The 27,762-nt window shown below is 33.1% G+C and overlaps 1 protein-coding gene and 1 long non-coding RNA gene across 2 annotated transcripts in view; one reads left to right on the top strand and one right to left on the bottom strand.

The window, feature by feature from the left end:
• Positions 1-13,715, top strand: part of MMP16 (matrix metallopeptidase 16) — a 255,756-nt gene extending 242,041 nt beyond the window's left edge. Inside the window, exons 9-10 of the mRNA XM_077167161.1 lie at positions 3,694-3,809; positions 12,155-13,715. Coding sequence (XP_077023276.1) covers positions 3,694-3,809; positions 12,155-12,489 — 451 coding nt within the window. The 3' untranslated portion in view covers positions 12,490-13,715. The remainder of the gene's footprint in view (positions 1-3,693; positions 3,810-12,154) is intronic.
• On the bottom strand, positions 11,144-27,408 carry LOC143688818 (uncharacterized). The gene is made up of 4 exons (XR_013178329.1): positions 26,743-27,408; positions 25,277-25,881; positions 15,343-15,416; positions 11,144-12,777 (listed from the first exon to the last, which is right to left on the bottom strand). It is a non-coding gene; the product is annotated as an uncharacterized LOC143688818 (long non-coding RNA).
• Positions 27,409-27,762: the final 354 nt, after the last annotated feature.

Here is a 27,762-nt window from a genome sequence, read left to right as displayed (position 1 = left end):
GGTTTCTATTTCATTAAGATTAAGAGCAGAAAGGGACTTTAGAGATGATCTAGTCCAGGTGTAAAAAACTCAATTGCTTTAAGAGGTCAGGTGATTAACATATACCATTTGGGACATCAGTGGGCTATAAGGCAATAGGGTGTGATGGGCTCTGTGGTGAGCTAGAAAGTGCAAATACTCTAGAACAACATTTAGAATTAGAATGATTTAAAATAATTTGCTAGAGAGAGAAAACACATCTTCCAATTTGATTTTGTCTGCATAAGGTTTTTGAGCACATACTATGTGACGTGTGCTAAGCAATACAGATATAGTAGGATAAAAGGACCACAAGATGCCTGCTGTTGTGGTGTTTATTTCTGTTGAAGGAAACAAATAATAAATAAATGAACAAATAAATGACCTGATAATTTGAATAATCAGAAATACTACAAAGAAATAAGGCCAGGCAATGTGATAGAGACTCATGGGTGGTAAGGAGTAGTTGGAGTACTAATATGGAAGCAGGGAAGGGCCCACTTGTAAAAGTGACATTTGAGTAGAGACTTAAGTAGGGAGAAGTTTCAGCCATGTGAAGCTACTTATGGCAGTGTGTTATAAGGAGATAAAATATAAGTGACAAAGCAATGATGTAAGAATGAAGTTGAGATGTTCAAAACAGAGGAAAAAATAAAATGCAGGTAGAGCTTAGGGATCAAGTGGTGGAAGACGTCAGAGAGGGAAACAAGGACCAGACTACAAAAGACCCGCAGGCTGTGGTTAAGAGTTTGAATGTTGTGATAAGTCCAGTGAAAAGGCACTGGGTTGGAGGGATTTACACAGGAAAGTGGCATGGTCTGCTTTGCATTCATGATCTGATTTCCCTGTGAAGCATGGGCTGTAAGAGTGGAAACAAAGAGGATAATTGGGAAACTGTTGAAGTACAAGAGAGAGACGATGGTAACAGTGGAGGCAGAGGAAAGAGGATAGGTGCAGGATACATTTTTAATGTAATTATAAAAAGCTCTTCTTATACTGTGGATTTTAGGGGTGAGAGAGAAAGTAAAATCAAAGTTAACTTCACCTAAATAATTGAGTGTGATGCCACTTCTGGAGATGGAACTGACAGGAATATTGGGGAGATTAAGAGATTAAAGTGTTCTGATTTAGACTGAAATGCCTATTTAGATCCAAGCAGAGAAATCAAGTGGGTGGTTGGATTTGAGTTTGCCACTCAGTGGAAAGGTCAGGTCCAGAGGCACAGATTTGAGAGTAATTGTCATATAAATGGTATTGGAAGCAGGGGCATGGATGAAATCTAAGTATAGACACAGCTTAAGAAGAGTAGATGAAATGATGGTTCTTTAAATAGATCTGTAAATTCAGGTTAAAATTGCCACTGTTTCATTTATTTCACATATACAGCATGGAACTTGGTCCCTCAGTTTCCTACTTGCTTATTTCTTAATACCTATAATTTGATACTTGGATACATTTTGTTCTTCATTGCATTTAGCTGTAAAATGCTGTTTCTAAATCATCTTTTATAAAAACACCATCACTCCATTGCCATATTTCATTCAGAGTTTAAATGTTGAGAATTTTACAATATTTTCAGAGAAAGAAGATATTATCCATATCTTTTTTAAATTACCATTAATAGTCAAAGACAGAATACATCTATTTCCTCCAGCTTGAGGGGGCACTTAAGAAGATATTAATAAATGTGTATATATTTTTAAATTATCTAACAACACAGTAAGATCTAACTACCTTGTAAATTGACATTTTCTATTCAATTGATTATTTGCATATAAAAAAGGAAGTGATCCTGTATTTTGTGATAACTTAACAAAAGTGAGTAGTCTAAACACTGAGACCTGGTAGGAAGGTGAAATGGCAGGGTTATGTGAAATTCTCTTAGATAGAGACACTTTTTGTTCAGTGTTGACTTCAGTATCAAGCAACATCCATTGAAATATTTCACTCCAGAATTTTTCTATCAATTTTTTTTCTTGGAAGAGGAGAAATACAAGAAAATGTTGTAGGACTTGTACTATTAGATGGACAGCTCTCTTTTCTTATGGATAGAACTTGTGATCCAGCCTAAAAAAATGTTAAACAAATCTAATTTCCTACCGTAATTTATTTTGAAGCCTTGATTCACAATGTCTGTTTCCAAGACTCAACTGTTTAAAGTCATAATAATGCATTAGTAATGACTGATTAATCAGAAGAAAGTACTGATTTTATTATTATTATTATTAAAATAATAAATTATTATTTATTTCAGTTTGCTGACCCTCCTGAATATAATTCCATAATTTTCACCATCACAATCTCTAAAAGTTTAAACCCAAAGACTAGCTTATTGCATAGTGTTCCAGTTTAAATATGCTAATATCATTCTCAATAAGCTTATTTTTTTCAGGGAAAAAAATCAGTAGGATGAGGTTTTCGTGTTCATGTTGAAATATGTTTAAAATTGTATGAAATTAAAATACAAACCTATATTCATTAATAAACCTCAGCACCTTTTATAAGGAAGCTCCAAATATTTGTCAGGAAAAAATCTAATCATGTTGCCATTTACTGGATAGATACCAAAACCATGACATGTAGCAGATAACCTGAGAGTCCAAGCCTATGCTAAGTTTTTTAAAGATTATAATGATTGCAAATTATAGTTTTGCATTATGTGTTAGGAAAGAGAGGGAAGAAATCCTTATATTCTGACAAATCCATATCAGAATGATGCTCCTACAAAAGAAGCAAATAAAATTCACTTTTCATTAATATGTCTTGAACTGTGATCTCTGTGAATCTTATGTGCATGGCATATAATATAGGTGCTCAAAAATTGTTGGTGAGTGAATGGATACATACATGAAAAGAAGAAGGGAGGAAATAGATTTATACACTAACAATGAATATTATCAAGTGTTGAGTGTTCACCAAAAAAGCAAGAGCAACATGTGGGTTTATTCTAAGAATGCTGTGTCAAGGGAACCACTAGCAATATATTGGTAAAAAAAAAATCATACTAAATAAACTATGACTTAAAAAGAGTTCACTCGAATTACAAATCTGCCCCATAAACTGAGTGGCCATATATACTTCATCTATGAATAGGACGTGATTATATAGAGCATCATAATATGCAATTTAAAAGATTATTGAGGGATTTAAGGGAAATGATATAAAATAAATTATGTATATAAATTTACAGTTACAAAGAAATACATAAAGTATAGGTGTTCTTATTACGTGGAGAATGTTATAGCTAATTCTCAGAGAACAAACCTGTTTTTTAAGTATGTAGTGATTTTTCTTAAACATATGCAGGGTGTGATCCCATTGTCTCCAGGAATTTAAAAATATTCCAAAATTCTAGGTTAGCAACATTAAAAGTTTGGTCTGGATTATAGTTTTGTCATATATATTGTAAGTGTACTTAGCTAACATTTTTAAAATTAATTTAGCAGACTGAATAATATACAACATACCCATTTTTAACAGATACAAGAGAAGAAACAGTAAATGTTTTATGGTCACTGTCTTTTCAGTGATTTAACTCAGAGGTTCCCAACTGCTAAATCAGTAACAGGTATCAGGTAACAGTGCCTAGCATATAACAAGGATTTAACAAATGTAGTGACACTATTTATATAAATAATTTCCTTCCCCATGAACTTTTTTAAAAATCTTTTTTAGGTATTGGAGATACAGTGAAGAAATGAAAGCTATGGATCCTGGCTATCCCAAACCAATCACAGTCTGGAAAGGTATCCCTGAATCTCCTCAGGGAGCCTTTGTGCACAAAGAAAATGGTATGCATCACGCACATTTTATATTTCATAAGTTTACTAAATATCTTAATTTGTTTTCCTTTTTCACTGTTAAATCAAACCATTGGAAAAAAAGTGCCATATTAGGGCTGTATCATATTATGTTTACATAAATTTCCTTACTAGGTTTAAGATTTATTACGCTCTTAATATTTTTTTAAACTTGAACTTCTTTTACTTCACAACAAAAGTTTTGAAAAAATAAGGGGAATATTTTTAAGTGGAGGGTATGGATACCTTTGAACTAACTTCACCTATCTTTTCTACTAAAATCCCTAAAAAGATAATAATAAACAGACATGGTAGAGGAGCTGATCACAGGGGTAACATGTCACATTACACACTGAGGCATAAAAACACCCAATAATAGTGCATGCTGGGGTTATAATATTTCACATATTCATTTGGCTTTGAGTGTCAGCAAACATGGTATGATTCTAGGTCAATATGGACAGGCTAGAGTGGCAATATGATTGCTAATAATAATAGGTCCCCCCTTAACTTGGTCTTCATCTCAGGATTTGATATACAGCTAGTTGCCAGTATATGCTTAGCCAAATCATGGAAACAGATGCTCTCCTATCTGTTTTCATATATAAAGCCTGAACATTTTTCTCCTGAAGGAGTAGTAAATAGTAATAAATATTAATCATAATTCAAAATAGAACTTAGCAAGAATATTGCAAAATAAAGGAAGTATACATTGTTCTGAAATACAGGGAAAGAAGGTACCCAATCAAATGATTTACAAAAGGAATCAGAAGAAAATAGTATAATATGTGGTCCATCAAAAGCCTGAAAAGTCTTTGATGTAAGTGCAAGAGGAGCAAAAACTGACATCACTTGCAAGAGAAAATGAAGTGCATTTAGAAGCAGGAAAGAACAAAAAAAATTTAATGAAGAAATTGGGGAAAAATGAAAAGACTAGAAACTGTTAATGACCATTGGTTTATTGCCCAAAGTTAAAGGACAATTTACACCAAGTGTAAGCTTAAAGGAACTGAAAATCGGAGTAAATAAATACCAATCAGAAAAGTGGATATATGCATGCACTGCTTTATGGGCCTTGTCAAAGGTAATAATATACTATATACTACATTCTGTGTGCACTAGTGTCCCAGAGATGAAACACAGTAAGCAGAAGCAAAGTCAAAAAGAACCCTGATGCCGTGATCAAAGTACTTGCTAAGCATTATAGTTTTTTGTATATTCCATTGGTTTAAGGAAATGAAGGGCTGAGTTGGGATATACAGCCTGTTTATGATGGAAGCAGAAATCCATTAGGAGGGAACAGGTTAGGGTAAAAAAATATCTCTCTGTGATAAAAAAGAAAGCAATATAAGCATGAAATAAGTAACAATGCAGTCATATTGAAGGCAGTAGAATCAAATAAGTCAGGTGGACAAAAACTTAAGAAACTATCTCAAAATGTCGATGAAAAAGACAAAGAAATGAAAAAAAAATGTGAAAGCTGATCAAATAGGACTTATAGCTGTCTCCAAGGAAGAAACTAGAACAATTATATGAAAAGGTTTAAAAAAAAAATAAACACAATTGGACAGGGGAGATTTCCTGATATTAAAAGGGCTTACTTCATCACCAATAAACTCAACTCTAGCTAACATTTATTGAAGTTTTAATACTGCACTAGACTGTCTTTTAATAATAATCATGTACTATGTAAAGATATATACAAAGAAAATTAAGCCAAGATCTTACTAGTGATAATATTTTCTCATCACTTATCTTTCTTTATTTTATAATTTTCTAACATGAGTATGATGACTTTTATAATAAAAATAAATTTTAAAATAGGGAATAAATTATTTCAAAAAATTGAAGAATTATTTATAACCTTAATTCCTTAGCACATTTCCTGTTTTCATTTTCCATGTTTTTATATACAAATCTACTAACATCTGAGAATTGATTTACTTTCTCCAGAAATAAATCATAATTATAAAAGTAACAAAAACAAATCAACTGGATGCCCCCTGCCCTCCATGGCTTTCACATCTGTATTCATCTGAAAATTTAATAATATTCACTCAGTATAAATCAGTGCAATTGATCTGAAAAAGATACCCTGTTCTGTGTAATTAACTCTTCTTAAATTGGTTCTGTAACAACCATGATGCAAACTTAAATTGGGGGAAAAAGTTAACTTAAAATATTTAGTTGTGTTCTTATCAGTTTGTCATAAAATATTTAAATAAATACTATCAATTTCTACCACTATGAAAATTCTTATCTACACAGCTTCATTTGCTGTGCAAAACAGATTCCAAGATTCTATTTCCATGAGCTGTTTTCTACTCTCTTCCCACCTCAAGGTTAAATTTCCTAAAGAGAAAAACGGTTTCCTTACATTCCGAATCCCATAGTCTCTTTTTACATGACAAAGCACAACTTCATAAAATGCTACCAAAGAACCAAAAGATGTTGAGAATATCAATGCTTAGAAATGACTGAAAACCAAAAATGAGATTTCAACATGGCTCTGCCTTCTGCACCTTTCCTGACCCAGCTGACTCTGCTATTCTTCAGCATTGAACTCCCTGATCATCTTTCAGGAGATCCTCCTTGGATATCCTTTTTGCATACCCTATCCCTTGCACTCGAAATCTTATATTGCACAGATCAGCTTATGTGCCATTATTCCCTTTTATATAAAGTATTTGAAACTAGTCAGAAACACTCAGTAAATATTTGGTGTTGAAATTTATTTCATCCCTTTCACTATCCCCAAAATTATCTTGCCGAAGGTGAGGAGACATCTTATTTGTCTGAAAGAATTGTTCTGTAGAGCAGCAGTACCAACCCATTTGCAAGGTTTCAGTCAAAATAGTCTACCAATAAATTCTCCACTTCCTACTCTCTACTTAGATCTCTCACTTGTGGTCTCTTATCTTCAACTCATATTTTACACAATTTCTTCCTTATGCAGGTGTAGGAAAGAGATACAAGCTCAAATTAGTGAGTAAACAACATTTATAAATTATTATGACTCAAAGAAATTTCTTATATGGATGATCCTATGCACATGATATTTGACTAATAAAATCAGACATGATAGTGCATTGCGATGTTTTTGCTGGTCCACCCTTCTTCCAGTGAAGGGATTTTTTCCTTGGAATCCATTCCTAACGGTAATTTTCCAAAAGAAGACCATGGGCTTAAAATTCAGCTACAGATCTTTGAAGGAATTTTTACATATTAAGGTGAACTATGCCTCCCTATAATATTTACACATTGATATTAATTCTGACACCTTGACCAATAAAATATGAATGCTTGGTACCATTTATCAACTGTCTACCAGGGTAAGATGTATTACATAAATTCATTATCTAATTGTCCAACACAAATACCTTTTCATCCCAGTTATTGTTATTTATAAATGAGGGAATCATCACTCTGCTAGTTTAAGTAGTTTGCTCAAGATCCTAAAACTTATAATACACATATCTAAGGTTTGAAACTATGACACTCTAGCTTCAAAAAATATGCTCTAATATACTCCAAAAAATATGCTCCAAAAAGAAAAAGTTTAATGATAGTCATTAAAATAATTGAAGCCTTGTCTTGTCTTGCTAGCATTTCATTTGGTCATAGGAAGCAATCCTAGGCTATCTCAAAAGATTATTTCCTGAAGCATAATCCTCCTGGTTTTCACCTGTAATCATTTAACAATTCTCATTTTCCTCTTCACTTTTAGCCCCTGAAAAATAATAACTACAGTGTTCCAAATGAGAATTGACTCATACAGAATATAGTGGAATGATTTCTTTATAGCACTCATTACTGGACAGTGTTTTTACAACTGCATGAGATTTTTAATGCATACTAACTTTGTGGTAAAGAATTACTGCATTCACTCTCCCCCAGATACTGTCTGTATGGTTGTCAAGACACATCTCCTGGGTATTCTATGCTCTCTCTTTGGAAAATGTAATTTTAGGGTAAAAACAAGAGTCTGCTTTTAACGCTGTTGCATTTCACATTACTGAGTACGGCCCACACTTTAGTATGTAAAATAATTTTGACTCTTGGTTCTATTCATTTGATGTATCAATTCTTTACCCATATTCTTACTCTTTTGTCACAAACTCCATGTGTGATTTAAACCTATATAATTTCCACAAGATTCAGTTTATTTATTTATAATTATTAAACACTAGTTATAATCTTAACTAATTAGCATGTAAGAATGAAAAATGGAGAAAAACACTCTGTCATGAAGAAACAGTTATATAGATATGACTTTTTCTTCTTATATCTATATAAGAATATATAATATATATAATATACAAAATGATTGTTCCACATTATATAATATAGTTTATATGTTACATTTATATAATATATAAAAAGCATATAGGATATAATATATAAAATATCAAAACAACATTATCAGTATGTGCCATTCAGTTTTATTTGTAGATATTACAAAGGGATGATTCAATTAGATGTGATCAGTTAGAAAAAATATGCAGAAGGAATAAATCATCCAAACCAAAGTACATTTGGAGGAACACTTGTCTTGTTATAATTTCATCAAAATTCTGTAAAGAAAAAAAGTGTGGCCAGATACATTTGGAGAATACTGTGTATTATAATCTCTTCTTGGGTATTAAATGATTTATTAGCATATTAAGGCTGAATTGCTGTATTAACGTAAATATATGTATGTATGTTTATATGTATATATACATATATATGTATAATCCAGCCATGTTTTTTTCTTCAGACTTATCATAGTCAATCAGGATATTCATTTTTCATGGAGTAAAGACTGAAAATGCCTAGTAAACTCAATCTAAGCCAAAAGATAAAAAATGTCAGATATTGTTTCCTAACTAAGAAATAATTTGGCCCACCTTGTTTTGCTTCAGGTACATTTCTCCTGCATTTCTTAAACCTCTGAGAAGAGACCCTTTTATTTGTTTGTATGACACGTCGCTATTCTGCAATATTTCTAATGCTTTCATTTTCAGGTCAAAGTACCATCAAATTAATTTAATTTGACTATATTTCAGAAGAATTTTAATTACGTTGTATTAACATTTGCTCTACTATTAGTTACCTGTGTCTGTTTTTTGCACACTGCATTAAGTGGTAATAGTAGATTACCACCTGCTCTACACAGGGCAAAAGGAGCATTTTTATAGTACTTGCAAAATATTTCTACTAGTCATTAAAAATATAATTATTTTGAACTAAAAAATATGGCATATACAAGTGTTCATGTTAACATTTTATAAACTAGTTACAGAAAAAAGATGTAAACTTAAAACTGATTATCATTCAGCCTATTAGGTTAAAATCATGGCAAACTCTAACCTCTACAATTGTTTCTAAAAATGACTAACTTTGATGCTCTTCTGTGAGTTTAGGATCATTTCCTCAATGAACACTTAGATGGTATTATTATGATTTATTGCTTCCGTAAAAATACTCAACAAATTCTAACCTATATTTGATGTATCAGAAACTTGTAGTATACTAAAAGGACCTTTTTTTGAACAATATTTTCATTTATTAAAATATAGATTTTATGTAAACACTAGAGGCTATTTTATTTCTTAAAAACACTGGGGCTTTTTTGAAAGGCTTTATATTTCAGAAAACTCTTTGCTATTAGATTCTCTCAAACCTTTTATTTTGCAGAAAAGATTTAAATTATTGAAGATGTTTTATTTAAATTATTAAGAATTTATTGTGTTTTACTTTGTTAGAATATGTGGTAGTTTGATCATACTTAAATACTGTATTTTAATTGGTGAAATGCAGTTAGTAAAATCTATAGTCTACTGAATCTAACTTGTTTCTTAAGTTAAAAAAATCAGACAAATAAAAGTATATTTAAATTATTAATTGAAGTGAAAACAATAATTAGAAATATTAAACTATAATGAGACACCTGGTAGATAATGTCTCATTACATTTTTAAGTCTAAGAAATAGAAAGTTTGCCAGTAAAAACTAATATAAGAAACAAATAATCAAATAATACACTGCAGCCTCAATGATTTCTTTCTTGGAATTTCTTAAATTTTAATAATGCAGGTAGGAATTCATCTGAAGTTGCTGCTTTTAATAAGCCTAACTCCAACAATAGTGTATAATGTCAAAGCTGTTCTTTAAAAGGGAGAAAAAAACCTAAATTATTGAAAGAGATGAATATTTAGGATCAATATTTGACATTTATATTTCCAAAAGATTTCAAGTTACTTTTTTTGCAATTACTTGTATCATCTAACTCCTACTGAATATCTAACAAATTTATTCTATTTATTTCTAACAAGTATAATCACTAAGCTACAATTTTATTCTCATATATGGACTATGTACTTTAAAATTTTATCTGCAGACCCTATTAATACGAAAATAGAAAGTTCTGAGCTTTAGAATAATGCCTAGTAACTTTACAATACTTATTTTGACTAAAAATTGAAGATGAGAAAACTTCCAGCTATTAGTTTTCAGAGTATAAACATAGGTACACTCACATATTTTGAAGGTCTGTTTAATTCTAGATCAATGCCATTATTCAACTGTGATCATCTAATATACTGTTGTTTGAAAAGCCCAAAACATTTCTTCATCCAAGCTTGTTGATTAATTACATTGGATTTTATTAGTATGATCAAATACCAGCTCCCTGCAGAAAATATGAATCTGCATACACCTGTTTTCACTTGGCAAGCTGATCTGATCTCAAAACTGTCTTTCTAAACTAAAAGCAACAGTATATTTTTTATGGCATTGAACAGAATGATTTTCAAAAGGAAATAAAGTAAAGCTCCAGCTAAGCTGAAATATTTTGAGAGACATCAGAGTTCTTCATATCATGGGTGATATCTATCACAGCCTTGTGCTGAATCAAGGAGTTCTGTTAAAAGACTGATGAGGTCTCTAAATGAGCTGATCTTAGAAAAACTGTTACATATTCAGGTTCCTGAACTAGACCAGACTTAAACCCTGCTTTCACCAGGACATGGGCATATTATTTTATATCTGAGCCTTACTCTCTTTTTCTGATAAATACAAGTATTTAATTCTACCTCACAGAGTGATTGTGAGGATTAAAAGACATACACTAAGCTTGTAATAGTGCCTCTTCCATAATAAGTGCTCAATAAAATAGGAAAAAGAACACCATCATTATAAACCTCTGAAATATACCATTCACATTATATAGCTCCTGAAATGTACTTTTAAAATAATTACGATATTAAAATGTTTTCTCTTGGTTTCCTGAGGAAAGAAGCAAAGAAGCCAAAGCAAGAATTAAGTCCAATTAGTGTAGGCACAAAGAAACTTAACACGAAGGGGCTGTGGACAGAAAGAAAATTTTAATATGTGCACAACAATGATACTAATTTAGAGAATATTTTAAGAAAAACACACATATTTATAACTTAAAAATGAGCTTTCTATTACCTGCATCTGTAAATTTTCCCCCATGAGATATATGTCACTTGACATTGTTAAAGATACAACTGTAGATTTAATTATTCCACTTTCTTACAGGATTCTTGATGGCTTTAAAAATTTGATAAAATAAAGCTAGGTGACACAAATTTAACATAAAATAAGTAAATAAGAATGTTAAATGAAGGGGAAAAAGGGAGAGGAACATAAAATGGGCATGACTTACAGCAGTGATGACCTACACCAAATACTAGGAACACTCACTTACTCGTTAAGTTTTCTAGCAGACAAAGGAAGACATCTCGAGTTTTATGTCTTCCAAATGATAAAAACAAACCTCTTCTTTAGAAGGAGCAAAACTATTTCTAATACTAAGATGATAAGAAATTCCCCCTGAGGTGTTTCATGGAGAATCTCTTTATAATATATTGAACAAGGTCCTCAATAGCAGCCTGAGGACAAAGAGTGTTTATATAAGGCTGTTTTAGCACCACTTGGTACAGGTTGATATTATCACACTAACATGTAACTCAGTAATAGCAATTCTGTTTAGTGAGCATTAGGATATAATTCTCTTTCTAGTACAGAATAGAAGTTGATTTTAACATGTCTAGAGGAAGAGATGCACAGCATGTCTTTCAACTATCTTGTATCCAATGTTTCTCTCTCTTGGCTGAGATTTCCATAAGCATTAGAGGGCACTGAGTCGTAGGGTATTGCAGCCATAGCCATTTTAACAGTCACCTGAGTTGAGGATAGTGTTTTCTTCCAATGAAAATCAAGGAGCCTTTAAACTGCATCTTTTAAAAAGTAGTCTATTTACTTAATTTTCTATACATAAACACTTTCACAAATAAGTGGTACCTGTGTGTGTGTGTGTTTTCCCTGTAGGCTTTACGTATTTCTACAAAGGAAAGGAGTATTGGAAATTCAACAACCAGATACTCAAGGTAGAACCTGGATATCCCAGATCCATCCTCAAGGATTTTATGGGCTGTGATGGACCAACAGACAGAGATAAAGAAGGACACAGCCCACCAGATGATGTAGACATTGTCATCAAACTGGACAACACAGCCAGCACTGTGAAAGCCATAGCTATTGTCATTCCCTGCATCTTGGCCTTATGCCTCCTTGTATTGGTTTACACTGTGTTCCAGTTCAAGAGGAAAGGAACACCCCGCCACATACTGTACTGCAAACGCTCTATGCAAGAGTGGGTGTGATGTAGGGTGTTTTCTTCCTTTCTTTTCCAGGAGTTTGTGGTAACTTGAGATTCAAGACAAGAGCTGTTATGCTGTTTCCTAGCTAGGAGCAGGCTTGTGGCAGCCTGATTCAGGGCTGACCTTTCAAACCCAGAGGGTCGCTGGTCCTGCGCATGAGTGGAAATACACTCATGGGGAAGCTTCCATGATGCACAGTATCTGCCGTTCTTCAGTCCTTTGTCTTTCTTTGTCATTCCGTTCTAGGCCTTTCCTCTGCACGTTCAATGCCCAATAAATTTTCAGGAATAACTAAAGAAGAGGAAAAAAAAAAAAAAGAAGAAGAAGAAAAAGAAAAGATTCTTCTTAAAGGTTTCTAATATCTTTTTTCCTTCTGAAGTCTATGGGGGAAAAAAGCCAAAACAGAAAACCCACAATTTTTTGCTTTCAAGCAAAGAAAAAAGAGATTCTTTTTTTTTTTTAACCCACAATTGAACTTTCAGGAAAGTGTGAAGACCCAAAACAGCTTTGTCTCCAAAGAAGATAGCTCTCTGACTGCTATGGATAGTCTCCTACGCATCATTTTTGTCAGGTGGGAGATCTGGAATACACATGCAGGACTTTAGACTGTTGGGACAGCCATTTTCCAACAAACAAGGGGCCAAAATATCTGCAATATAGTAACAGCCTTAATAATACATCCATTTTTCGTTTTATACAGCTGTTCTCAGCTATGTCCTCAATGTTTCATCACATTTCTATTCATAGGTATAATCAAACAGGACCTTTTAATTGTTTTCAAGTTTTCTAAATCCCTTCCTACCACCTTCTCCTACATCATTGGGATAATCTCCCCAGGTTGTATTAGGCCATTGCCCCAGGCCTTTTGTAGGTCTGTCAGGAATATTCACTACAAAGCAGAGCAAGAAGCAGTGTGTCTCTAAAGTGGATTACAGTGACAGTTATTTTATAAGGATACGTGACACTAGTAATACATTGGCATAACCCTTTGAGAACTATAGATCAGCTTTCAGAGTCTTAAAGGTGTCAGTCTTGATAGCTAGTAAAATCATAGAACTGGGCAATGGGTAAAACTGATCACAGGTTTGAGAAGTTCAGGTTTTTAAAACATATCATATAATCTCATGTAATTTTTAAGTGATTTATAGTAATCCAAAAATGCATTTATAACAAACGAGTGATGTTACTTGCCAAAATTTTTCTGGCAAATAAAAAGATATTTTATTAAATATCTCCTAAGAGTGAAATTTTATTTAAACAACTAGTTATGATAGCCTGTCTTTTTTTTTCTTAGACATAGTCAATTTCTGTTTTAAAATCCATTGCATGAAAATTAAATTTGCCTTGGTACAAGCAATTAGCATTGCCATTTTAAAAATGAACTAAAATGATGACTCTGAGGTTGCATGAACATCTTCCCGTGTATTACCTGTTGCATGTCAACCATAGTTCTCAAAGGGTTAGTGTAGCTTCTGGCATTTAGCCAATCCATTTGATCACTGACAGAGCCAAGAGACCACCAAAGCATTTAATTGTTGAGTGTAATTTGTCCTAACAGCAGTATTGTCATTTTCGTGTGACCTGCAGAGCAGGTCTGTATCAATATTTTTTTCCTAGAGAAAAGTCAGCAACTGACAGACCTTTTTATCGATTTTAGGAGCTGCTTCTTGCAGTGAAAGGCTTTACAGCCACTGGGCTGTGAACTTATTAGAGATGGTTAGAGCGAATGCACCCCATGAGTCAGACTTTGGCTTTGTGTGAAAGCCAGCTATTTGATGGGATTAGCTTTTGAAACAATGAACAGCTTGCCTTGAACTTGATTATTGATCTTTTAACTGTCATTAACAACTTAAACATTGTCTTCTGTGAAAGTTTTCCTTGAAGAGTCTTGTTCTATGTCTTTGCCCTTTGACCTTTAACTTGCAAACTGGCACAAACTGAAGGAGATCTGGGGTTGCTTCTCCATTTGGGATTGTTAATTTGTTCCCTAAAAGCCTAGTAAGCACGAGCTGTTTCCTTGAGGGGGAGAGAAAGAGTGTTGATGGTGGATCTGCAGATGGACACTTTGCTCTTTTTCATGCACACTCTAAAAATGCCCTATAGGTAGAAGTGACTTTTAATTTTCCATTAATATAATTTCAAGTCCAAATTCATCATTTTAGTACAAATTACAAAAACTATAAGGAAAAAAAAAACCTCAAATACTTGAATGGCCAGTGTGGCTTTTATATAAAGCAGGAATTTTATACTAGTGAAATTTCTTACTCATTTGCTAATAAAACACATTTCCAGATGATTTTTAATGAGTGTAGGTATACATTCTTATTTGGAAATGGATAGTTTGGCTGCCTTGAATTTATATTTATACTCAACATAGCATGAAAATTAGAATGCCTTTCAGTTAAACTACATGCTTATGATTTGGTTGGGGGAAATATTTTGTAATTTTGGGTGGCATGTCTGCAAAGCCTTGCAGATTGTTATTTCTTACAACCTGAACATATATATCATAAGGCTAAGAAAAAAAGAACAATTAGAAAAGAGGTATGGCCTTAGAGCCAAACATTATGCAGTACAGAATATATTTTGACAATGCCAGTGATCATGTATGTGAGGGCCAAGAAAGCAAGGGAGAAGACCAGAATCAGCCCTGTAGCTATACTTCAGTGCTTCCACTCTAGATGATGCTGATGTTATAAAGAGTTATTTACTGCTACTGAGCATGGAGGACTTATATACATAAGTTCATTTATACAGTGTTTGATTGTGGGAGGGTTTGTCCTTTTAGGACCTTAATGTCAAAAAGGAAAAAAAAAAGAATGGAAATTCTGTTTTGCTAAAGATAGAAATAAGGACCTGTGTCATTTTGGGACATCTGCAGATCATTGAGGAACTCCATCAACCGGCATTCAAAATGGAATTTTTTCCCTCTAAAATGAGAAAGAAATTGAATAAGCAATCTAATACCTCTTTACTCACTTGTCACAATTCCTGATTCATCATAAAGACTATAAGTATATAAGGGCTAGAAAAATAATCATAGCATTAAGAAGGGAAGGAGTCTGTTATATACTTGAATTCTGGCAAATGTTGTGGATAAGGTTTGGGTCATATTTACTTGAATATGAGATTAGATTTAAGTGATAAGAAAAGGAACACATGGCTGTTCTATTGACTAGAAAATTTAAATAATTATCAGGCTATGCGATAAGAAAACAAGTACAACATAATCACAAACACTGGGATTCTATTTGCTTATTGTACCCCAGGTACTTTGTGAGTATGTTTGCTGACTCCTTTTTCCTCTTTGGGTATGGGGAAAAATCTCAATCCTAATGGAATAGGGAGAGTGCCTCATCACTTCAGCACACACAAACTGTGATTCAAAACAATGCAGACTAAATTTCCATTGGTCAACAACATAATATACCAGTTCAGTATCAATAGAGACACACAACCCATCAAATATTGCTCATCATCCCATCAATAATAGCATGAAAAACTCAGACCTAGGGTTTTCCAAATTGAAATGAAAACATGTGCACAATCACAAGAAAGATAGTTGTATTTCTTCTACTGTTTCATTATTTCTCACAACTTTATCTGATAGAAACACAGATGTAAACAAGGCAATGTTCTTTACATAAATTGTCTCTGTAGTTTAAAATTTAGCCAACTATTATTGCTCTGTATATTATTAACTGGCCTGAATGAAGCAGTAAAATAACTGATCAGCCTATATTCTTTGTAAAGTAGTAATTCCACACCAGACCATTATAGATGGCCATCCATAACATCCCCAAAACTCTCAAACTATGACCCACTTCAGAGCCAAATGCCTGCAAGCATATCAGTGACAGCAGATGAATATGGATGTGCTTTACGATTGCAAAGTTAACATAACTAAATTAAAGAACATTATATTAACAAAGACAACTTCTGTTATAAATCAGAGGGCAGTGCTTTTCTGAATCAGAAGTCATAAATGACTAGGTAATGATTACAGAAAATAATTACTAAGTAATAAAAGAGACTGGTTTAATGAAATATGCAAATGTTACTTTTACTAGTCAGAATACTTATAATCTTTTTCTATTAACATATAATTGGACTATTTCATATACTATATACTAATTTTTATTCCCTATCTGTGGGTGATTAAAAATACAGTGCAGTGATGAGAACATTGCCCAAATTTCACTGGTAGTTCCAATATGTGGATGATTGCCTGTATACTGGATCCTAGAGATAGTAAAACAATACCTGTAAGTTCTACGTATTATGCTGATGTATCTATTATGGTACAAAACACACCCACACCTTGTGGATGTTACAATATGATAATCAACAAGTTCACGTTGACTAAACTCCCTGTGCTTTCTGAAGAGGAATGGATGTTATAACCAAATAGACTAAGTAAATACAAGAGTCAAACAATAATCTCTTTTTATTAAGTTTTAAAATTATTTTGAGAAGCAAATAAAAGCAGTGATTTACTGATATATTGAGTCTGTGAGATTGTAGGATATACTGAAACAACCTTGTGGATGGTAGTGAGTAAAGCTTTTTCAGCAAACAGAGCAAAGAGTTCATTTATTTTTTGATGCCCTCAATGGCACATTCCAAAATATCACAGATGTCAAATAGAATATGCTGTTTAAACCAAAACTGGTCTATATATATGTGCTATTACAGGTGGCTGTAAATACATTCACAACTATTGTATCGTTCTGCAGTCAAGTCAATCAGAGAATCTAACCATTCCATTGTATTTCATGCACCTTCATGATACTGATTTATTGTGACCACAGGAGATAACTGCCAGCACATATGCATCTTTGTTATAGGTTCCACGTTATGTAGGAGGGCATCATATCAACATCAGGACAGTTTTATCCATTATATATTTTTTAAAATAGAACTTTATATAATAAAGAAGGCAGTAATAACCAGGGATGGTACTTTACCACAAATATGAAAGCTAAATATTATAAATATAATGCAAATGGAGACAGAGGGAAAATGAATCATGTAAAAAAAATAAATACTATCATAGTCCTTAATAATACAAATGGAAATTTTACTATAGCTAGTATAAAAATAGGACAGACAAATGAAACTTCATTTTCTTCACACTGGTAATGAGTATGTGATAAATCAATGTATATAATTAGCCAGTGGTCTTTAGATGCAACCCTGCTTAATCATATCTGATCCTCATGCATTGCCTTATAGGCTAAAAATGTCAGTTAGGTGTTTGGTACCCTCAATTGGAAAGATATATATTAGAATCCCCTGAGAAAAGCCATTTCCTTAGGATAGAAGTTTACCTCAGTAATCACATAACACAAAACACTTGGTATAGTATCAAAGAAAGTTGCCTTAGTGTTCTGGTCTCATGTATTTAAAAACTTTGTCCTTCAGGTACTACTCAAATCATTTTTCATGTTCCCATTGGTGAATTTTGAAATGATTCTGAGATATTTCAGGTCAGATTAATAACATCCAATTTCAAATATATCCCTCAATATTTTATACATATGTGTACTTTGAAATTTAAGCCAGTAGTATATAAAGCCTAAGATCAAACACCAATTTGACATTTTCACAGAACTGAGTAACAGATGTGATACTGCAATTTCCTGTCAATTTTCTAGTAGAATACTGGAGTAATAACCTTTGCTTTTTGAACAATATTTTGTGCATATAACTGGACATGATGTGCAGCATTTATTAGAACAATGCTAATCTTTATATTAAGTACAGATATATTAAGAGTGTGAGAAGCTTGGTGCTGTAATTACTTCAGCAGACACCCATAACTAAAGCTCCTTAAGGAAAATGAGAGCTGAACCATAACTCATGGTCAGTGAATAATAAATATAAAAAGTTACATATGAAAGATATTTATTTGTGAAGATTTCTGAAGGTTCTAACCCTTTTTCATTTAAAGAGCAGCATTTCCTAGAATTTATCTTATACTAACAGTGGACTGGGAATAACCTTCAAGTTTGCAGTCATGGTGTCCTTACATTAAAGGGTGCACTGGACAGTGTAGGACAGATACATCCTAAATTAGAATGTTGTGCTGATTCACATAACTTTGCCATGTGAGCTGCTGTAGAGCTGGATTTATATCCCTAAAGAAGGGATAAGAAAATCAACTAAATATAGTGACTGCATCTTGTTAAGCCACTTAGCTTCAGTGAAAGATGTCATTCGCTCTTAATTCACACAGAAAAGCCAGAAGACAACAATGGTAAACAAAAATGAAGTGATTAAATGTTTTACTTAGGAACATGTTACTTGAGTATTTCATCCAATTGTTTTTATTCATGAAAAGATATCACAATATAGACATTTCTGTAGCACTGGTCCTTAGCTAGATTGGATTCCAGGCATAATACTTCTTGACATAGCCTGTTACGATATGTCTCTTATATGGTGAACTTTGGTGATATGTGACTGCATGGTAGGATGCCCTTCCCTAGGATATGATATGGTGCTGCTCATACTTGCCACCTTTAATATATGAATGTATGTATGTTGCTAAGTTGGCCTATCTTGCCAGTATAAGGGTGACTAAAGCCTAGTGTGAGCTATCTATTTGAAAAGTCACTAAGATGCATGTTTTATTTGCTATTTTGTAATGCCAATTTGAACTTGTCCCTCTCTATATATAGGAAAACATATTAGTTTGAGTGAATGAATTTGGTGGTAATGCGAGGATTATCCTATAATCATATTTTTGGGTACCACTGAAATAACCTCACAGAGGCCACATTATTGCCTATTTACCCATAGCCCTTTACTATATACTGTTGGCTGGGTAAAATTATGTTTTTAGTTCTTTTTTGTCATTTACTTCTGTTGGTAGGGGATCCATTATTTGTTTACATGTTCATAAGTACAAAATTTCACTATCTTGGTTACTTTGTTGCTTCCAAACAAACATGATTTCCAAACAAACATGATTTCCAAACAAAGGTGACTGTGTTCCTGTTTTTCTGCTCCTCCAATTCTGAGGTTATGATTTGTCTGCCTTCTATTTGTCACCTAAAAATACAGATGGTTGGGAGGAATATATACTTTTGTATTGCCTTATACATTTTATGCCTTTATTTGCATTTCTTTCCATTTCCACCTTGTCCCTTTCTTTATAGCTTTAATTTTCTATCCTTTGTGAAAACCAGATTTGAGCAGCCTTGTGAGTCAGAGGTGTTGCCCAGGAAATAGGTTTTTGTTCCTCAGTATTTTCTTTCATTGAGTTTCATGCAAAAACTCAGTCCCTATAAATTTTATTGGATTTTAACTTTTTTTGGAGCTAGTCCTCTGAGAAAAGTGAAATGCTGAGTTTCATGGCTGTTGTCTGTTGAGAAGACAGTTAAGGAAATTCGCCTTTGGAGAATCATCTTAAATAATTACACAGGAAAGCAAATACCTTAATATAGTGTTTGGTTTAAGGTACATCATGGGTACATGAATGCCTAAAATCTTAATCAGTGGTCTATTTTCTTTTGTTGTAAATTACATATATTTTAGAAAGAGAGAGAATAAAAGAATAAGGGGGTTCTAGTGGCAGCTCTTTGCTACATTGTTGTTGACTGTATCAGCATTTCTATTGTGGACCTCTATTTTCAGGGGTTTTAGAAATTTGGCCATAAAAATTTGCTTCAGGCTTAAAAGTCTCGAAAGATTTTTTTTTAGGTATCTAATTTTAAGCAAATATATCTTGTTTTTATATTATAGGAGGGGACTAAATGGAGTTCACCAGTTCAATTTTGCGCTAATATAACTTTTAATAAATTTAAATTTTTAACAAAAATAAACATAAAATCTAATTAGTCCATAGTCTTTAGAAGGTTTTCTTAAAAGAACCAGTCATTGACATTGAGAAATTTGCCTGCTTCATCAGCACAGAAGCCTATCTTCAAAATATTTTAAAACTTGTAAACCTGTATTAACATATCTTGATTCCTATAGAGAATCAGTTTGATAATAAATACAAATTTATGCCATCCATATATCTGGTAATATAGATTTGGAAATATATAGTATATATGAATTATATATATATATATATATTTACTAGATAAAGGGAAAAAACTCCCACAAATTTAGTTTGTCAAATAAATAGCATATATTTAAAAAAGAATTGCACAGACATTTATCTTGCAGAGTCAGAAAGAATACAGGCAGTTGCAAAGCAAAGTTGTCTCTTGGGTAAACAGTACATATTTTATAACTTCTTATGAAAATCATTTTCCTTTCTATATTGTGGTTATGGGAAATTAAAAGAATTAAAATTAAAGCAGACTTTATTTAAATTGCATTAAACTGTGAAGCAGAGAGAAATGCCAGGAAATTAAATATTAAGGCCATAATCTTTTGCTTATCTGACAATATTTTACCTTTATTTTAATTCCCAATGATGGTTTCAGATATGGAGAGAGTATTAAAATCTAACTTTATGTTTCTGGATTGCTCATATTACACCCAACATTATTTCTTTAAGTTTTGATTCTATTTAGTCTTCTGTGTGCAAAGAAAGAAATAAACAACACATTTATTTGCTGAATGAGTTTTAAGGTTTGCAAGTTGTTATTTTTTTGCCCACACAGGATTCTATACATTTGTACCATCTTAAATCCAGCATTTTTTTTTTTTGCATAGCTTCTAATGACAAACACAAAGCTTGTTTGTGTGCAAATATAAGGCTAAATAAATGGTGCTAAAGTGTATTATGACTGTCAGATATAATCAGGCAAAATTTTGTGGTGCTTTAATTTTTTCATTGATTTTATTGATCAATACATTGAACAGTGTTTATTATTCACGAGTTGTCTTTTATTAGTAAATTAAGGCCTCATAGCACATTGTTAATAAAATGGTTGACTAGTCTATGTAACAGCTCACCAAGCTATTATCTCTTTAACTCCTTATAATGTTGCGTCTTTAAAGGTCAAGGGTTCATGCTATTAATCTCATTGCTGTAGACCATTAACATGACTGAACTTTTCCACAAAGTACTTATGTTTACAATGCTATAACCCTTTGACTGCTGCGGCAACCTTTAACCACACAAATGTCACAAGCTAGAATCATCAGCATGGTTCTTGCCATGGCAATCAAAGAGTTAAGGGCTGTGCAGTGATTTGTTTTCTATTTATTAATTTATATTTATTTTGTTTCCATTCAAGGAGGGGTTTTGGGGTGGGGCAGTTTTTGTCTGCTGTAAGTGTCTTAACCTAGGGAAGGATTAAATGGCTTTTTATACTATTGCATCTTCTGTATTTACCATCAATTCATTGTGTTGTAATTAAAAAAAAAAAAAAAGACCTGTCAATAAATAAGAAAACAGAAAAATGGTTCATAGACATTGTGGTTTCACTCAATAAATTATTTACATATTTTAAGGCCAATATGTAGGCTATGAGCAATGGCAGTAGTCCTTGAGGTCTCTGACTTCCTAGGCAAAAAGAAACAGTGATTTAGACCAAAATCTTGTGTGTTTGACTGAATTAGCAAATATATTAAACCAGCTGAGTTAACCAGAGAATTTTTTCATAACTACAAGAAACACATGTCTGTGATACAGGACAAAAGCAGAAAGCATCCCTGTACAAATGTATTTTGGCAAAGAGCAATTAACAGAGCATATGCTAAAAATTGTTACCACCAATCAACAGAAATAAAAGACCATTTTCAAGAGGTGAGTATTTAAAATCATAACTAGGTAAATTTAATCAAAGAAGTCAAATTAAAAAAAAGTCTTTGGCAGAGTTCCATTTAAGGAATTTCTTTCTTTCTTTTTTTCTTTTAACTCATAGGATTATATTAAAGAGTGGCCATGAACAGAGAATTAGCTCACAAACAGAAAACAGGAGTAAAGATAAACATTTTCATGTCTAACATTTTAAATTATCCTAACATCAGATCAATGGTAAAATCTGTTTCTGAGAATTTAAAACGAGTTGTAGGTAATCAGATTCTGAACCAAGATTTTCCTGAAAAATTGGGTCATATATGTATCAGTAGTCCCAAAAGGTCATGTGAATTACAGGAAGAATTAGGAAATAGTATTGGGAATAAAGCAAAAGGTGTTCACTCATGCAAAAATTAAGGTGCATCTGTGTGACAAGAAATTCATCTTGTAAATTTTAATCCAAGCGCAAAAGAGATGCTGCATATCAGGGTATTAACTAAGGTTATTGCAGAGATTTAATTATCTGAATTAATAAACAGCGACCAGAGGAACTGAGAACTGTTCAAGTCTTTGAATTCTGGATCTCAGCTGAATTCCTGGGAATTTGGGCATCTGTTTTAAAGAGGTTAAAGGAAGACTCACAGATTAGAGTTGTTAGGCCTTTAGAACATGTCAGCCTCTAAGAATTTGGAAGGTTTAGCCAACCAACAATATATTTTTTAACATGTAAAAAGCCTTTAAACAAAATAAAAACTTTAATTTTATAAGGCTATTAAGGAGGAATATGTTTGTGAAATCATAAATATCAGACTGAATCCAAGAATGAAACTCATAATCTCCCTTGTTTTTATTTTCAAGGAGAAAAAAAATATGAACTAGAAATATTATCAGTCTAACCAAGCAGATCATTTTTTATGTACATGCATTTTTCATTTATTTAATATCAAAATACACTATTTTATTATACGTATTACAGGATTTTTGCCACAATGAGGGACCAGATTAGAACAATCTATCATGGATTAAAAAAGATTCATTGAGGGATAGTGAGAATTTTAGTAACATATCTAGTAAGAAATTAAGTATTATTTGAGTTGAATTATAACCTGTGCATACTTTAAATCTTTTTTTTTTAAGCATTTGAATGGGTGCACCTTCAACCCAGTCCGAGAGTCCCACTCTGTCTTTGTCTCCCTCTCTCTCCTTTAATGGGACTTACTTCTTCAAAGGTAAATTATATGCCTATTACTAAATCTAGTATTTTCTAATTACCTATCATATTTGGCTTCGAACAGTTTTTAATACTGATAGTTACTCTGCCATCAATACTTTTTCTAGACAGCTTCTTGTGGTTTGGACCCATCTCTTACCCCTCTTCCATTCCTAGAGCCAGGTAGAGTACCTGGTTCATAGTCAGACCTCAGTAAACATTGGCTTCTAGGCATTAGAGTTTAGAATCTTTTTCCTCCACCATAGCTAACCACCACCACCACCCCCGGCATGGCAGGCGAGAACTCTGCCTGCTGAGCCACCATGGCCCACCCCATAGCTAACTTTTTAAACTAATTCTTGTGGGTTTACATATATCCCCTCTCTCATTTGTTTTCAGCCTTCTTTATTCTATACATCTCCTAGAACTTTGTTCACAAGCATGGTTTTTAACTTTTTAAAGATCTGTTGTGAAATCCAGATTCACATTTCCATCTACTTGCTGGACTGATTAATCTGTATGACTCTTAGCCTCCCAAATCCAGTACACCAAATGTAAAACTCATCACCAACCATTTCTTACCCTCAAAATAATCATGTTTCTGCTAATTCTATTAACAGCACTAAATTATCTCAGTTACCTACCCTTGAAAGCTTGAAATGTTCTTGCTCTTCTCCTTTCCCTTTGCCTCACATGTTCCCATCTCAGGCATTTGCTAAGTCCGTAAATTCTACTTTCACACTATCATTGACATTTGATTTCTCCTTGACATCCTTGCCATATTTAGGTTTTCATTAGTTTTAGCTTTAAAAAAATGTATTAACTTCTTAATTAGTCTCCCTAACTCAGTCTTTCCCTCCTTCAGCCCCATCTACTTATTTTTGATAAAACAATCTTCTCAAATTAAGAGTTCAAATCATATCACACCTCTATTAAAAACAAAGATTTTATATGCAGACTCTCCAAAATCTATTCTTAACTTGCCTTTCAAGCCTTTTTTTCTTTTTTAACCAGTATATACATATTATACTTAGAAACATTCAAATAATTCTCATCCCTTTTCCATGGCTTTGCCCTCACTGTGCTCTTCACTTTGAATTCCATCTTCCCATCTTTAACTTTCCTTATTTAACCAAACAGATTAAATTCCCCCCACTTTTAAATCCTCATGGCATCTCTTTACAAGTTCATTTACTTAGGACAATCCTAGTTTATGTCCATTTTCCTACTTTATTTATTAACATTGCCCCATTTCTTTCAAAAGTGTCCCATTTTAATGCTGCCTTCCAGACAACCCTATAATTTTACATGAACTTTTATTATTATTATTATTCCTGGTTAATATCTAAGCTCCTTAGGGACTGTATTCTTCTTACTGTATTTTTTCCTCCTGCACCATATAATGCAGTGCCTTGCATAAAGAAGGAGCTTCTCAAATGTTAATTGCACTAAATTAAATTGCATTTTTTACTATAATTGTTGTTACAGAAATTTTATTTTGCTTTGTTATGCATTCTCTAACCCGTTTTCTAGGAACCTTATGAATAAAGATATTTAAAAGCATTTGTTTCCAAGATAAATTATTTTAAGTGGTTGACCTTGATTCTTTCCAAAAGCTTCCTTTTTACCAAAGCTCTTTAAAGATTTCTCAATAAACCATAAAGAAATCCTCAATTTTGGGTGAGTCTATTTTATATTCATCTTCTACTTATAGCAATCAGTTTTTAAACCAAGAGGAAATTCTTCAACAACAGTAACTGAATCAAGTAGGAAGACCTGTGTTCTGGAGTTATCAAAATTTAAAGTATTCACAAAGTCAAATCCCACTTTCTCAAATTTCTGTATAGACATCAAAAAAGTATTAATTTACTTACCATGAGATGGTAGGGCAGTTTCCACTGTGACTGTTGTAGTTTCCTGGGCTGTTCAAGCAACAGTTAGACATAAACACTGGGAATTTGTTTGTTCACAGTTTTAAGGCTGGGAAAATGTACAAATCAAGGCATCCTAAGGGAATGCTTTTTCCCCAAAGACTGTGGCATTCTGGGGCTGGTTGCCTGTGATCCTTAGTCCTTAGTTTCTCTGTCGCATGGCAATGCACATGGTGGCCTCCCTGGCCTCTCCCTTCTCTTCAGGGTTCCACTGAATTTCAGCTTCCAGCTGTTCCCTGTGACTTTCTGTCAGAATTTCATTTTCTTAATAAACGATTCCAGTAATAGAAGTTAGACCCTTCCTGACTGAGGTGGGCCACACCTTAAGTGAAGTAACCTCATCAAAAGATCCTACTTACAATGGGTTCACATTCACAGAAATAGATTAGACTTAAGAACATGTTTTTCTGGGGTACATACAGTTTCAAATCACCATCACAGAAACATTAAGAAAAGACTGGTACAGGAGTCATTTTGCCTCTTCAGAGAGAATATAATCCAAATTAGTGTTGGGTCTCCAGCACAAGATGTCAAACATCTTTTGCAATCTGGGAAGTAATTAAGAAATCAGTGACAGGTTCAGAAGGAAAGCAGCCCAGTCAAGACAAAAGGGACGACACAGATAAAGAGTTCAAAGTCAGGAAAAGAAAGAAACCATGTTTAAAACAGTTATTATTGTGCTTTACACTTAAAATAACTTTCACCTAGGATCTATTATAGCTTTCCTGGCAGGCAACATATCTAAAAGCTATAGTGGCACTTTCAGGTCAAATGGAGGCTCAAGCACAGGCATATAATTTCACTCCCTCCTAAGCCCGCTAAAATCAGATAAATGAACTGTCTTTTTCAAAGTTATAAGGAAAAGAGAGTACAAAAGATGAGGCATAAGCAACAAAATTCTGAAAGCTGGAACATTCGGACATGTCATAATTGGCTTAAGGAAACCCAAGGAAATTAAATCAAACGTGGACCGTGGGCAAGCAGGGAACAAAGCCAGAATAGGTCACACAGTATTCTATATGGTAACTTGTGGAATTAAATTAAAAATTTAATTAAAAATAGGAAATCATTTATAAGGAACAGTTAAATACTTAAGATCTTGTCCAGGCCTCGGGCCTTCTGGTAACTGACCCATCTCTCCCCAGCAGGAAACTCAAGGTTTGGTCTCTGGGGAAAGAAAAGAGGGTCTCTACATTTTGAATGCTGAACAAATGATAACTTCAAGCTTCTTCCTCTGTTTTGCCACCACAAAATTAGCAGCCAGTTTTTGTTTTTTCTAGGCCATAGAATGGTATACTCTTCTCTGGTGAATCTCACCATACCAAGAGAAAATACAATAAAATCTAGTAATCAGTATTTCCTCAATAAATGGCCAAGAAGATTACCTTTTTTATATTGACAAATCCTACCTGTGCAGTCAGCATTTCCAGTCACCTTATCATCCTCTGTTAAACAGGATCAGACAACCAAGGATTTCTAGACATGTGAAAAAAGCTTGAAAAAGAAATAGACCACAACAAACATTTTCTGTGTAAAAAATTACACAGAAAGATACTACCCAGGGATTAAAAAAATTAAATTATTTTTAAAAATAGTGAAAAAATTATCTTCCTTGAAAATGAAAAACAAGGTAGGATCAATGAAATACTCAGTAGAGAAGGTAAAGAAAAAAGTTTTAAAAATCTCTTAGAGAACATCACAAAAAGACAAAACAATGAAAAAAATCACTAGGGAAAAAATATCAGAAAACTAGAGGGCAAGTGTACAGGTCCAGGGGGTACGTCATTCAAATAATTGGAGTTCAAGAAAAAGAGACAGAGAAAACAGACAAAATCATCAACCAGTTCGTCCAGAATTTAAGTCATGAGTTTCCAGATTGAAGAGGCATCTCTTAGATGTCCAATATATGGGATGAAAATAGCAAAATACTACAGCACATCAGTGAAAATTCAGAGCATAGGAGATAAAACACTACAAGCTTTTAGAGAGTGGAAAATTCACTTACAAAGGATAAGGTATTAATTAGAATGGCATCATAATTTTCCATAGCAACACTGGAAGTTAAAAATTATAGAACAATGACTTCAAAATTCTGAGTGAAAATTTTCAATCTAGAATTTTATACATAAGCATATATTGTCAGGTTGAATAAAGACAGGCAAGGATTCAAAAGAACTTTTTCTTCCTATGTCTCATGTCGCAGCTGGATGACAAGTGATGAGGCATTCCACTAAATGATAAGAAATCCAAGAAAAAGGACTTCAATTCAGGGCGGGAAAAAAGTATAACTGTTATCCAAGAGGATGGTAAAAGACACTTCGAAGAGGAAAACTGTGACCACACATAGAAGGCAACCATTCCATACTGAACAGCACAACCAAGAGACAGGCGTGTTAGGACTCGTACTATCTTTGGAAAAAAATAAATGA

The sequence above is a fragment of the Tamandua tetradactyla genome, chromosome 6 (assembly GCF_023851605.1).
Source record: "Tamandua tetradactyla isolate mTamTet1 chromosome 6, mTamTet1.pri, whole genome shotgun sequence".
NCBI lineage: Eukaryota > Metazoa > Chordata > Mammalia > Pilosa > Myrmecophagidae > Tamandua > Tamandua tetradactyla.
This window is presented reverse-complemented; position numbering and strand designations above follow the sequence as displayed.